General features: G+C 36.7%; 1 protein-coding gene across 1 annotated transcript; it reads left to right on the top strand.

The window, feature by feature from the left end:
- Window positions 1–543: 543 nt before the first annotated feature.
- Window positions 544–13,077, top strand: LOC135157274 (monocarboxylate transporter 12-B-like). Its single transcript, XM_064112322.1, has 5 exons — window positions 544–1,370; window positions 4,902–5,045; window positions 5,775–6,134; window positions 6,594–7,109; window positions 7,628–13,077. Exons 2-5 carry the CDS (start codon window positions 5,021–5,023, stop codon window positions 7,789–7,791), a joined length of 1,065 nt encoding a protein of 354 aa, XP_063968392.1. The 5' UTR covers window positions 544–1,370; window positions 4,902–5,020; the 3' UTR covers window positions 7,792–13,077.
- The last annotated feature ends 1,160 nt before the right edge of the window (window positions 13,078–14,237 follow it).

The raw sequence follows: 14,237 nt of genomic DNA, 5'->3' as shown, positions 1-14,237 counted from the left end.
AAACAAACTCCACCCCCACGTTTCGATGTTCTATCACGTCTGAAAAGATCGTAATTCTCAGTGAATATTTCCTTGTCGGAAATGTTTTCTTTCAGCCAAGATTCACTAACGCATAGGATATAAACTTTAGCTCAGTAATAAGGTACCTTATTTCATCAATTTTAGGAATCAAGCTTCTGACATTGATGTGTGCGCATTTAAGGCATTTAAAATAATTTAACTGAGAAGCACAATCCTTGTATGCATTTTTACAAGTTATATCATGACACACCGAGTCATTTTTCTAGTTCAAGTTTGTTGACATGACCTTCACGGGTGGTCAAGGACGGTAAATAAGCAGAAGATGGTAGACCCACATTGCATTGCGTCAGACAACGTTCAGTAGGACTTATTATTTGTTCAGTAGTTTTCTTGCCGTATCGAGAGGGTCTTTTTTTGTTGCCCTGAATGAGTCCATCCAATCGCGTGGGAACACCCGATTGTGAGGAGTTCTCTTTGTTATTGTGCGTTGAGTGTAGTGAAAATCCGTTGAACGACCTTCAACTTGTGGCTTGGGTATTTGCTTTCTCAACGAGTTGATGAGATTAGTGGCGAAGATTACAACACCGCGTCTATTTAGGTGAACGCCATCACCGGCGAGATGCATCGAAGGATCAACGTTGTCATTGTCTACGTAGTCAGCCTTCCTCTCATTGGCTAGAAGTTTCAGCTGGCGGTTAGCGCTCTCAACTTTTAAGTAGTCATCTTGTGTCTCATTGTATGATGGAAGATAACGTGATATCCTTCACTGTTGGAGCGATGTTGATGATTTCGTCAATCAATGAGGACATCTTAGCACCTATTTCCAAGGGGTGATCACTCTCAATGTTGTTGGTTCCTACATGGATGATCACGCTATCCGGCATGTTTGATCGAAGAACTGAAGAGGAGTATTCAATAACATCATCAATTTTTGCTCCCGACAAAGTGTGACAATGGATTCTTTGCGTTCGTGACATCTTATGAGGGACAATTTTTTTCAACATCGAATCGCCAATAATTAGGCAGGTTTTTGTCAAGGGCTTATTGACATTGTACCGTTGACTTTGCCTGCGCCTGTATTCATTAATTTGTGATCTTAGTGGTTCCAATGGGCTAGCACAATTCTCAATGGTTTCATGAATGGCAGTATTCGGCAGTTGACTATTGTTTGTAGATTGATCGATCCTCCCTTGTACTGAATGCAACTGGGCTCGGAGGTGGTTTACAGAAGATTCCAAATCCCGGACTCTATTTTCAAGTTGATTAGGTACATCATTGTTATCAGGAGATACCTGTCGAGGTTGACTTAGGACTTCATTGTCCATAGGATTATCGGCTACTTCATGAAGGTGATGTGATTCAGTAATCATGGAGCTAGGTGACACATTAGGGGATTTGTCATTGATATTCAAATTAGAAGTAGCAAGAAGAGGGACATCTTGATCATCAGCCATGTCAGCGCCATTTTGAATCGATATCAAACTATCTTGATCTTCATCATTCAAGTCAGAAATATCATTCTCAGTTGCTACATCTGATCTAATATTCTCACTATTGTTCACTGATGAAATACAATAATGACGGCAAATATTTCTGCTCAAGTTTGGATAGATAGAGTATAACTCATTCACTACATAGTCAATATGATCATCTTTTAGGACTGCTTGATCAAGATGATTTTTCTGAATATGATATAGGGCTGTGCTTATCCCTTGTAAAGTAATGTTTTTGGGCAGTTTGCACCTAAAGTCAGTCGAACCGGAGTTCCATATCCGACATTGGTTTTTGGTTTTGAGAGTTTAGATTTAGCCGTACTCTATAACAGAGTATCATTACAGAGCATAACGGTTATAACCACATATACGAAGGCTTAATGTGGATTGATAACGTACGTTCAAAATCGAGTCAATAATGGTCTTACCAAATATGCAATGTCCAGTTTGCCAATATAGATAGTTAATATCAACATCCAAAATCGCAAATATCCAAGTTTGGCAACATATGACTGATGTAAAGTATAAAAAAAGATGAAATAAACATACATTCACAGAGCAAAGGTAAAAATTCCGTCAACCTCAATCGAAGGGCGCCCTCTAGTAGCTTTAATTGCATGTCTTCGGATTTTTTTTGTTTGTTAAGCAATTTCCCGCGCGTTTAAAAGTATTTTAAGGGCCATCGCCAAACTATACATAAGAATGATCTATTTGAAAGACTTTACATTGTTTTTTATTCAAAACGACAATTACCGCTTCTTCTAAACATGTTTTGAAGGATATAAAAATGTGAACACCTGATCTTGACTGGTATGGTCATTTCTCGGTTTTGGTTGAGCGACAAGTATGTTTTAATTGCATGTTTTTTGGTTGGCACGGGCATTGCTCGGCTTTGGTCCGACAATACTCCTATTATCCAATGCTCAGGCTTTGATGTCCGTTTCAAACTTTTTGAATATATGTTATCTTGTTTGAATGCCATTCACGGTGATTCACCCCGTTCATAATCAAAATAACAACAATACTGAATTATTGAGGAGATTTGTAATGTGAACACTTTACTCTGGTTGGTATTGAGATCGTTCTGTTGGCTTAGTTCTCGTACAGTAATGACCCATGTAGGCTTTTTTTCGGAAATACCGTTAATGCAAATTTCCCACGTGCTTTAAAGAATTTCAACTCTATAGTCTCATTGTCAATCACCAAACTATATTGTCTTGTCTCCATTACTTTACCTTGTTAATATTTTAAATAACATCAATGACTGCTTCTTCTAAGTATATTGAGGGAAACTGTTTTATACGTAAACACCTGACCTTGGTTGGTATGGATATCGTTTGGTTTTGGGTGGCAAAATAATACTCTCAAATATTTTATAATGTCTTTTTTACATGAATTTACTCTGTTCATATTCATAATAACATCATTATCGCTTTTACTAAGCATGAATAGATGTAATATGTTTACACATGACACTGACTGGTATAATTTTGGGCATTGCCTCGATTGGGCGATGCTCCTGTATGAGTGCATGATACTTTGATATATGTTTTCACTTATATGAATTTATTGTTTGCATGCCTTTACCTTGTTCATATTTATAGCAACAATTACGCCTTTTTTATATACACAACAAAAAAAGTAAGTCCCCCCTAAATCAAATTGCTGTAACTTTTGAACGGAATTATTTTGAGATATGATATTTCGTAGGTGATTTTCTACACTCATTAAGCGACCTCTGGAGAAAAATGAGATTGATCGGTTGAGTCATGCATGAGTAATTAAAGATTGAATTAAAAACTACAATTTTTTAAAGTCACAAGAGTCGTTTTTCAGATTGTGCAAATACAAAGCTGGGCAAAAGTTGTTTTTAGGTGAATATTATGGTGTTAATGCTGTTTTACTATCCATCATTTAGCCACTCCACACACAATTTTGATATCATTATGTTCATGGTTGAGTGAGCACAATAATGCAGGGGCCACGGGGGGGGGGGGGCTAAGCCCCCCACTTTTTTCCAAAAGCATGTACAAAAATGTAAAAATGACCATACGATCGTGATTTTTTACAAAGGAGGCTCTAATGAACTTAATAATTTCAGACCGATTTCTATTTTACTGATCTTATCAAAGATCTTAGAAAGAATAGTTTTTAACCAATTGTACAATTACTTTAATTCTAATCATCTCTTGAATGCTTCCCAGTCAGGCTTTAGGGCCCCTTCATTCAACCATGACAACACTGCTTTCAATCACCATGAAATCACGTGAAAACCGATCCGTTCTTTTTCCTTGTACACTCCGTGAGTGGGTGCTCGCGCGCGTGTGTGTGTATGTAGTTGAGATTTTGTTCCCTCTGGTGCCTTTCTTTCACGTCGCCTACTAAAAGACGTATCCCAGCCCCTGAACATCGTATATCGTGGATTCATCACATGGATATAACGCAACGTGTCGACCTAACACCTGTGCGGCCACTGACGGATCAGGACGAAGTTTGCCCCCTTATGAAGAAAATGAAAGTGAACTTTTGGTTAAAACCCTTTTTTTTTGGGGGGGGGGTTGTCAAATTTTTCCTCGGGAAAATGTGCCCCCCTTAAAAAAAAATTATTTTAGATCCGCCCTTGTGTGTATAGTAGAGTAGCAATAAGGTTCATTATTTACACATATTTTCTTTGCTGGGGAACAGCACACTTTTTCGGAAAAAGTCGAAAAAAGGAGCGAAGCAACCGAGCTTTGCATTTTGTAAAGTGAAATAAAAGGACTTTGTGCATACTTTTGATAAGTTTTCATTAGAAAAATGTAACTGCCCACACCCCCTGAGGCCCTGATTATTTAGCAGTTATAAACATGTGGAGCGTTGTGGCCCAGTGGATTAGTCTTCTGACTTTGAAACAGAGGGTCGTGGGTTCGAATCCCAGCCATGGCGTAATATCATTCAGCAAAAAATGTATCCACATTGTGCTGCACTCAACCTTACTGAGGTGAATGGGTACCTGGCAGGAATTTATTCCTTGAAATACCACCGCAATGTAAAAGACTGCGGGGCTAAAGCCAGGTTAATAATATGCAAGTCCTTTGAAAGCGCATAGGGACGTTATTACATAATGTGATATGCGCTATACAAGAACTGCATTATTATTATTATCATTAAACATAATTTTTGGCCCATATTTTTCATCTAGCTTTATGGATCGAAATCTTCTTTGGAGAGGGTTGTTCATAATTTTGTCCTTATTTTCATTCCTGGGAATCTATTTTGTATCATTATCATGAGTAGTAGTATAATAGCAGCAGCAGTATTATCATCATTATTACCATTTTAGTTATTTTTATTCGTTTTTTTTTTCTTTGCTAACCATAACGATCCGTCTTTATCTCTTTTCCAAAGGTCCAATAATTGCCGCCCTCTATCGATATCATTTTCTTCATCGTCCGTTGGTTATATCTGGGGCGTGTCTTCAAACATTAGGAGTGGCGTTCTTGTCATTGGCAACGAGCAAAGCTCAAATGATCATCTTTCTATCAATGACAGGTAATTATCAGAATAGACGTTCCACACTTATTTTAAGACTGCTTCCCATTATCCAACCTCTTACTTTATGTACCACGAATTGCATGGTCCCCATAAGGTTGGTTAAATTGACGGTTGGTCTATTATCACTTGGTCTAATTTTCAGATGGGCTAACAGCATTTGGGCTAACCCCACTTAGTCCAATTTTTATTTGGTCTAACGACCACTTGATCCAATAGCCAAATAGTCTAATGATCCCTCCCAGTGTGAATACTCCTCATGAGACCATATTCAACAGTCTAGTGCGCATGCACGTCAGTGTGAAATATACAACGCGTACAGCAATGAAAGTAAAGCGACGCGCAGCATAGAGCACAAGTTCGCTCAATGACGTCATAATGAACTACACGTAAGTCGCATGTCAACGCCCAATTTGATCTAATGAAGTGATAATAATGCCATAATTTGATATGACTTGTTCAATAAAATGTCTCCCGGTGGAGGGGGATATATGATAATAATTATATTGGATGGCTTTATTTCACGGAATACCAGAAACATGTCTCTCGTTAGGGCCAATATTCCACTCATCTACATGTACGATTCGTGGAATATTTGCCCAAACTCTTCGAATATTTCTGGTATTCCATTCTGAGCCATGCAATATAATATAAATATTAATTTTTTTTTAGAAGTGCCTGTTATGCATATAGAGAATATGTGTTGTTTCAACTTATCATATCAATCAGGTTTTGGAATCTCTACCTTGATGACATGTTGTATTTTGACATTACATCATGTGGCTCAGGAAAACTACAATCTATGTTACGGCCTTGGTTTGAGCGGGTATGGCGCCGGTATGGTCCTTTTGCCAATCGTAGCTGAATTCCTACGTCACCCGTACGGTTGGAGAGGTGGATTGCTCATTATAAGCGCCCTTATAGCGCATACCATCCCATGTGCTGTGGGAATGAGAATGAAATCGGACGAGGGGAGGACGCAGAGAAAAGGTTATAAGCCACTCGAAAGCTCGTCTACAGGACCTTCGGAAATGGACATAAAGGAAGAAGGCGAAGCAACGAAATTTCATGGCTCAGGCCTGTCAGAAGGTGAGGTCGAAGGTCGGAATCTTAAGTAACAGACCCTTGAAGGCTCAGTGAGGCCAGTATTGTTTGATTAAGTTTTGACCCTTCATATTGCACGATTGGTCTTTGTTGAAATGTTATCAAGTTTTTAATTGCAAACATGACAATGGGGCATATTGTGAACGTTAAAGAAAAGGGTGCTACTGATAGGGACTGTAGAGGCCAAACATCGGTTTCCAAAAAGGCTTGACATTTTTAAAATTGGTAACAGGGCTTATACACACACACACACACATCCATATACACCTCCCCCACACACACACATATTTATATATATATATACCAAAGTTTCCAAAGTAGGCAACCTCAATGGCACAGATACCAGCTTGACTGTCTAACCTAAAGCGTGCAGTGTACTTAAACCAATCAGTAAGACGGACGTGTCGTGATTGCTATTTTCCTATCTATCTATATTTTTTTCAGGAGACAGCCGATATCGGCATGGTGATGGCTTTCGTAAGTTCACCAATATCCTTCGTGAATCTGATTTTTACAAGGATCCTGTATTTACCCTAATATTTGGTGTGGATTTCGCATTCTATGTGGTGTACAGTGGTTGGCACTCTTTTCTCGTACCGCATGTTCTGCAAAGAGGAATCTCGGTCCAGAAAACCATAATCTTGACATTCTCAGGAGCAGTAGGGAATACTTTAAGCAGATGTGGTGTAGGTATCATTACAAACCACCAATTCAAGCCGGTTGATGTCTACATCCTCGCTACAATCCTCAACATCGGTGCTTTACTCGTCGATGTGCTTGTAGTCAATTATTACGTCATGTTGGTGACGTCATGTGTCTCTGCCATGTCCGTCGGAGGGAGGGCGGTGGTCACAACGCTTATTGAGAGGGAAAGAGCATCTCCTGACAAATTTGATGTCGTCTTTTCACTCGGAAGATGTATTTCCGGAGGTGGGATGTTTATCGGCGGTTATTTGGGTGGTAAGTTGGAGTTCAAATCTATCAAAGACATTTGACTAAACTATCTATTCATTACTATCAGGTTAGCCCGTTATGTTTAAGTTACAACTATACAATGACCTCCAAAAGAATATTGTGGGTCTAAATTTTTTGATAGGTCTCCAGTTGGTACTATTACCCGTGACTGTGGCGCCATACATTTAAGTTACACGAATCCTGAAATATACCAATGAAATTGATCATGTTGTTTGAATTCTTTGATGCTATCATGTTTACTTTCAAAGAAACAAACCTGTGCACCCTTGATGTTTGGTGGATGAAGGTAGGCCCCTTTAAAAAAAACAGGTTTGATAAATCGATATGATTGTGGTCCAGCTGCCAAAATAAGCACATACGGTAAATGATTAACATACCTGCAAACGTACATTAGGTATGTCATGTCACTCCTTTCATATACGCCCACACTTACAAAACACCCATTAAATTAGCAAAACAACAAATTTAATGTTCATTATTTGTTTTCGTTATTTTATTCCCAGGCTTAGTCGCTGATACTTTTTCTTCATTTAATGCAACGTTCACGATGTTACCGATCATTGACGCTGTTGTTCTCATCCTGATCTTGGCGATGAAATGTAACCCTAAACCTGATGATATTGGCAATTTTAAATTGAGAAATGTGTCCACTCCTGATGACGGATAACAAAGCTTTCCGGAACCTTCAGATTCATCATCGAATCTTTTGTCATGCAACAACGTCTTCATGAACAGGAACACTAATTGAGTTTAATTTGCATTATTCATAAATACTTTTTATTTGCATATAGTCCATTCAGATACATTTTTATTGACATGTTCAGCTATAGTCAGGGATACTTGTTTAAAGATATACATATACTTTTCATGAATTCGTAGACAGGGTTGACTGATTTAAATCATGATTTAAATCGCGATTCAAATCACTATGTTTTTTTTATCACAGATTTAAATCACTTCCATTGAAACGTTCACAAATGATTGGCGTTTTTTTTTTGTGGCAGTTTTATGGGTTTTTTACTCAGAATAGAAAGAATGTATCTGCTTTATATCATTAACTCTTACTCTGCCAGGCCCAATACCCCTCTACTGCCAGGGATATTCGAGGGAATCCTAAATTGACCGAAACGTGAGAAGCAACTGATCTTTACCCGTACGTTGTATAATCAAACCTTCTACAAATGAAATGATGCATGGTTAATTGGCTTTATGGTCGTGTTAATATCTTTCATATTTGCGTTTGGAAAAATGGAGAAAAGATGTAATATTTTACATCGTTTTTTTTTCAATAAGTAAAACCTAGAAAATTATGATTTCATGAACATTTCAAAGAGTAAATACCCTGAGGAATTGTAGAGATACCAAGAAATTAAGAAGATAAAATTAAAGTTCAATGTTTACCCTTTCAAATGACGTATGTATTGATGAAATTGAACAAACAGAAATAACGAAAAATAATGCTCTTTTGAATGAAATACTATTTTGCTATTCAAGTTATTTCCTCTGAAGTACGATAGAGTATGACCTGTTCCAAAAAAGGGCATTGTCGTCGATCAAGTGACCAATCACAGCACAGCTGCGATCCCCACGCAAACACACACAATACTATATTAGAGCCATGTATCTTCAAAGTGCGGCCAACCGTACCCTTTCATTCGTGTAGTCTTCAAAATAAGACTCTGTAATTTGTTTATTCGTAGTGTAACAAACACAGTTATTGCCAGTCAGAAGGAGACAAAATATAAAAGAACTAAAGATGATATTGAAATATAGATAAAGAGGGGTCGGACAGATTCAATAATTACAAGTTTGGGGTATAAAATCCCACAAAATGATATGGGCGTTCATGGCAAAGTGCACAGAAGTAAGAAAAAAAAAGTTTAGTTTTCGTGAATCAAAGAAGAGGGAATGCAGATCAGTTACAAACAAAAAATCAATACAAATTTTCAAAAAGAAAATAGGCCTATTGAATGAATAAATCCTTCATATATATTCAAAATAATGAAAATCATATAAAAAAATCAGGTTGATCTTGCAATGTAGCATATAAGCGGACAACACTTCCCCCTACTCCACTTTCACCATGATCATGATGATTTTTTTATTCATTTATTTAAATCACTTCCATTGAAACATTGTCGTGTTGGGATCGGTAATTATAAGAAGGGAAGCGTAATTAGGAATTTTTGGAGAAAGTTATACAGTTCAAAATCACAAAGTATTTAATCATCAATATTCAGCTACAGTTCGAATTACATAAAGATTCAGATATCATAGGAGACGATGAATATAAAATAATTTAGAAGTATCAAATTGAGATTCGGAGTGAAGTTAAATTAATATTCGATGGACGTCTAAGTCTTGAAATCAGTCAGTCTATATGGATGAGTGTGGGTCTCGTATTCTACTGTATATTCTATATCTCTAATAATCAAGAAGTCTTATGTATATCATTAGTTTTGGGGTGTAAAAATTTAAGGTGGAAGCGATATCTAAACTTGATCTGATTGGTCTACAGGTAACTGTCTATCAAACTTTCTCTGGTATAATGGGTGTGGTGATGCTCTGTGCAAGTGACTGGGGCTGGAAGTGTGAGTCATACTTCTTCCTTGAAGTTAGCTGACGTCACTGAGGGTTGGTCTTTTTGGTCAAGGTTTAGGAGTTAAATGGTATTAAGGGTCTTGGGATTCTTAGATGACATTGGGGGAGTTTGTAAACAAGTGAAGGTAAATGACTGAAAGGATAACAGGTTAATAACAAGTTAAATACATACTACATAACAACATGTCCAAATGCTTGACGTTTTTTGTGTGTGTTTTAGGTTTTTTCTAATTAAAATAGAAGGATTTTCTCAACTTTATATCATCAAAACATAAATAAATCCTCTATATCTACTAAAAAACAATTGACATCATGTCAATAAAATCGGGTTGATCTTGCAATGTAGCCTATAAGCGGCCGGATAAGCGGTTAACAATAGCCCCCTACTCCACTTTTTATCAGTGGACTTACAACATTTTCCCCATGAAATTCTTCTTTGTTGATAGCAAAATAGATTTCCCTTATCTTTATGTCACATTGTTTCTTAGACAGCATTTTTTTTTAATATGAGAGATAAAAATCGTTGTTGGCAGTTCTTCTTTTTTCATCATTCACATTAACTGCTTTTGCCATGTCATACGAAGATGAATATTTTCAATTTGCAAACTGATAAAAGAAAAAATTACACTACATTAAGTAGCAATCACTATCTTAAGCTATGTCAGATTGAAAAAAGGAAGCTTTGCTGTGGCTTTTATTCTTTGGTTGGAAAGTAACCAAACAACTCATATTGTATCACACATAATTTTTGTAAATAAGGTATTGCTAAATTGAAATGATATATATAATTGTACACCCATAGCAATGGTACTCCAGAACTAAAAAAAATTTAAAAAGGAATTTAAAGAATAAACCCTGAAGTCAAACTATTATTGGCCTTAATTCCAACAGATAATTCAGCCAAGAGGGATTTGAACCAAGGCCACATCAGACTTTCTGTTCAGTTGTGCTTCATTTCGCAGGTACACTGAGAAAGGTTCAATGATGCACAGGAAATGCTCCTGCCAATCTTCACTAAATCATGGCAATAACCATACATAATGGGCACTTTGCCAAAAATGAGCATTCATTTTTATACATTTATCATTGAATGTGTTGAATTGAGTGCAATAATACACAAAATCTGCATTGCCCCTGGTTTTATCCCATAGTTTAAAATTGTATTTTTTACATGTATTTAAAGCTGTAGAACAGCCATTCTCAATTACTTTTTTTGAAGCGCCACATTTCATGTTGAGAATCTGTAATGCTCCACTGTCCATTGCGCAAACCAGCAATGTATCAGCAGAGGGGGTTCAGAGGCCCCTGGTGGGGGTCGAGGGGGCAGAGCCCCCAGACGTTTTGGAATATGAGGCCTTTTAAATTGCCCAGAGGGGCTCTAATTAATATCAACAGAAGAAATACAAATGCCAACAAACTACACAATATCAATATTAAAAGAAAAATAACCAGTGACTTTTTCACAACATACCAATGATACCACTAGTTCAGACTGTTCTGCCCCAGATATATTGGCTGAAGCAAGTGGCGTAATGAGTAAAAAAAAAAATGAGGGGGCTAGATATGGCAGCTTTTTTTGAAGCGCCACATTTCATGTTGAGAATCTGTAATGCTCCACTGTCCATTGCGCAAACCAGCAATGTATCAGCAGAGGGGGTTCAGAGGCCCCTGGTGGGGGTCGAGGGGGCAGAGCCCCCAGACGTTTTGGAATATGAGGCCTTTTAAATTGCCCAGAGGGGCTCTAATTAATATCAACAGAAGAAATACAAATGCCAACAAACTACACAATATCAATATTAAAAGAAAAATAACCAGTGACTTTTTCACAACATACCAATGATACCACTAGTTCAGACTGTTCTGCCCCAGATATATTGGCTGAAGCAAGTGGCGTAATGAGTAAAAAAAAAAATGAGGGGGCTAGATATGGCAGCTGAAGCAAAAATATTGAAATTTGCAATACAAATATCTATATTTTGACATAATATTAAGAAAATAATACAATATTCCACTCTTTCCCTTTCCTTTTCTTTCCCTTTCTCCTTTTTTTTTCTTGGCCATGAAATACTTGGGCCCCCCAATCGCCACCCCCATCTGTACGCCAGTGGTTGAAGCTACGTTCCCCGATTTTGCAAGGGCTGAAAATTAGGCGTTGCACTGCACTAACGCCCCAACTGCCCCTCTCTCTCTATAACTCACGTGCAGTATCATTCATTCAGTTCATGTTAAGCAATAGTGCATGCAGGCAATCACGGCAGACAATGCATCTGAGCATACATTTATTTCACTTTTACAACATCGGATTTTAATCGGCTTCAGAAACATAGTTTATGCTTGTTATGTCCCAAATTCATAATCTTTTATGATCAGGATGTTCTTTGAATATCATATCATTTGATGTTTAACTCTTAACCAAAACGTATACTCTGGAAATGCAAAATTTCTCGCCGTTGAAATAGAAATCCTACAAACGGGGTTTTCAAATCACTTGTGCGGCACAAAAACTTTGTACAGCGTATAGTAGAATAAATAAAAAGGAGAACACCATCGGTCCTCCATAATAGGGGTTATCGAGTGCTAAATTGGACAAAATTTGAGGAAATCAATTAGCAATTAAGTGTCAAGTAAAGAGTTTTTGTTTTCTCTTTGTATTAAAATGATCACCAAAACCTTATTGCCAGGTTACTGGTAGATACATTTTTTCTCCCTTATTTTTGCTTTATTTTTTATACCGGCTCCCAAGCGCCACTCCGCAAGGCTCGGTGCGCCACAAGTGGCGCGCGCGCCACCTATTGAGAACCCCTGCTGTAGAACCTGTGTTCTTATTCTTAGCAAAATGCTAAGAACTGCCAAATACTTATTTCGGGTTTACTGTTCTAAAAGAAAAAAACTTCCAACTTTTTTGCCAATAAGTCACTGCTTTGCAAATCAGTGCTTTAAACAGTCAAAAAGCTCCAAACATGGCCCAAGTAACAAAGGAGGCTTAAACAAACAAAAAGAAATTTAGTTTTCTTTAACAGATGATTTTCAGTCCTTGGAGTGAAAATTAAGAATGTTTCTCTTCGGAGAATGTTACTCTCTGAGTCATGTAATTCTTCCAAAGAAACTGATCCTCATTTCATGTTTGAATAGGAACACTAACTTAGCATTGTTATCTGTATCAAGGCGGTACTTTAACTTGGACCAAACCAGTCAGTAGGAGCTAATACCCTACCCGAGAGGATTCGGAAAACAGCATTTTCATCATGACTTACATATTCTACATAAATTATATTTTAAAATGGATTTAATCATGAAATAGAATAGAAGTAAATGATAATTATAGTTGTGAAATATATGATTTTGAAAATGATTAGAGTGTAAGGATTATATTTTTGGTGTTTCCACTTTGTTTTATAAATTATTGTTTAAGAAAAATACCCAACAAAAAATCTGGTTTGAATAAAACAAAATATGATTTAAATTTGCAAAAATCTATTTTAAATCAAATAAATCTGATTTATTTAAAGGGAAAAAATGCCAGCCCTATTCGTAGATATAGTGGAAAATTGTCCTTTTTCAGATCGGATTATCAAGAATTTTCATCTCTCGCTTCGTGCTTGCATGATATATTTTGGAAGATAAACATTTTTTTCATGATGAAAAATGTGCTGAGAATGCCCAGTTTGCAAAAAAATAGGTAAATGAAAAATTGTATCGCGCTTGACGCATGCATTGTATACTAATATATCTAAACACTATAGAAACTGTAATGTTTATTCCAACTTAATTCATTTGACTTGATGTCTTTATGAAGTGAATATGTATATATATTTATATCACTCTAGATAAAGTATAATTTCAATAGGAAAACACATCGCTGCAAATAGCTCCGTATAGTTTTCTTGTAGCACGGTATATTTTTTCGATTTTCTTTCATGGGCAGTACTGCGCATGCTCATGCTTGATATTTTCTCTCAACGTTAGATTTGATCTAGAATGGTTAAAATCAGTAAGGACTAGGTTCACAAGAGGGATAAAAAAAATATATATCAGGCGGTTCTTTCGATAGCACAGTGGGAATTATTGATCATTGGTTGGACTGGCAATGTAACTATTTCCCCGTCGGGGCTACGCCCCTCGGGACAAAAATAGTAATAGTAATTGCTAGTCCAACCTCTGATAATTAATTCCCACTATACTTTCTCAAAACCTAATATAATTGCATGATATATGGATCACAGGAGAAAGGAAACTTTCAAACTCGGAAGTTAGAAGTGCCGAAAATTGTATGGGTAGATTTTATTCAATCTGTATAATCAGAAAAAGAAATGAAAAAAACATCATAAATATCCTGCAAAATACACTTATTTTGTCAAAAAACATTATTTGTTATATGGTTCGATTAACTGAATGTAAATATCGTCAACATCCATGCCTTGATCTTTATGGCAGCTATTTTATGTATTTAAACTGAATAATATTTATATGCAACACATTATCATAAATTCTTTCTTTGCTGTCATTTAAAAT

This window comes from Lytechinus pictus, chromosome 17 (assembly GCF_037042905.1).
Source record: "Lytechinus pictus isolate F3 Inbred chromosome 17, Lp3.0, whole genome shotgun sequence".
In the NCBI taxonomy this organism is placed as follows: Eukaryota; Metazoa; Echinodermata; class Echinoidea; order Temnopleuroida; family Toxopneustidae; genus Lytechinus; species Lytechinus pictus.
Note: the sequence above shows the minus strand (reverse complement) of the source record. Positions and strands in the feature narration are given on the sequence as shown.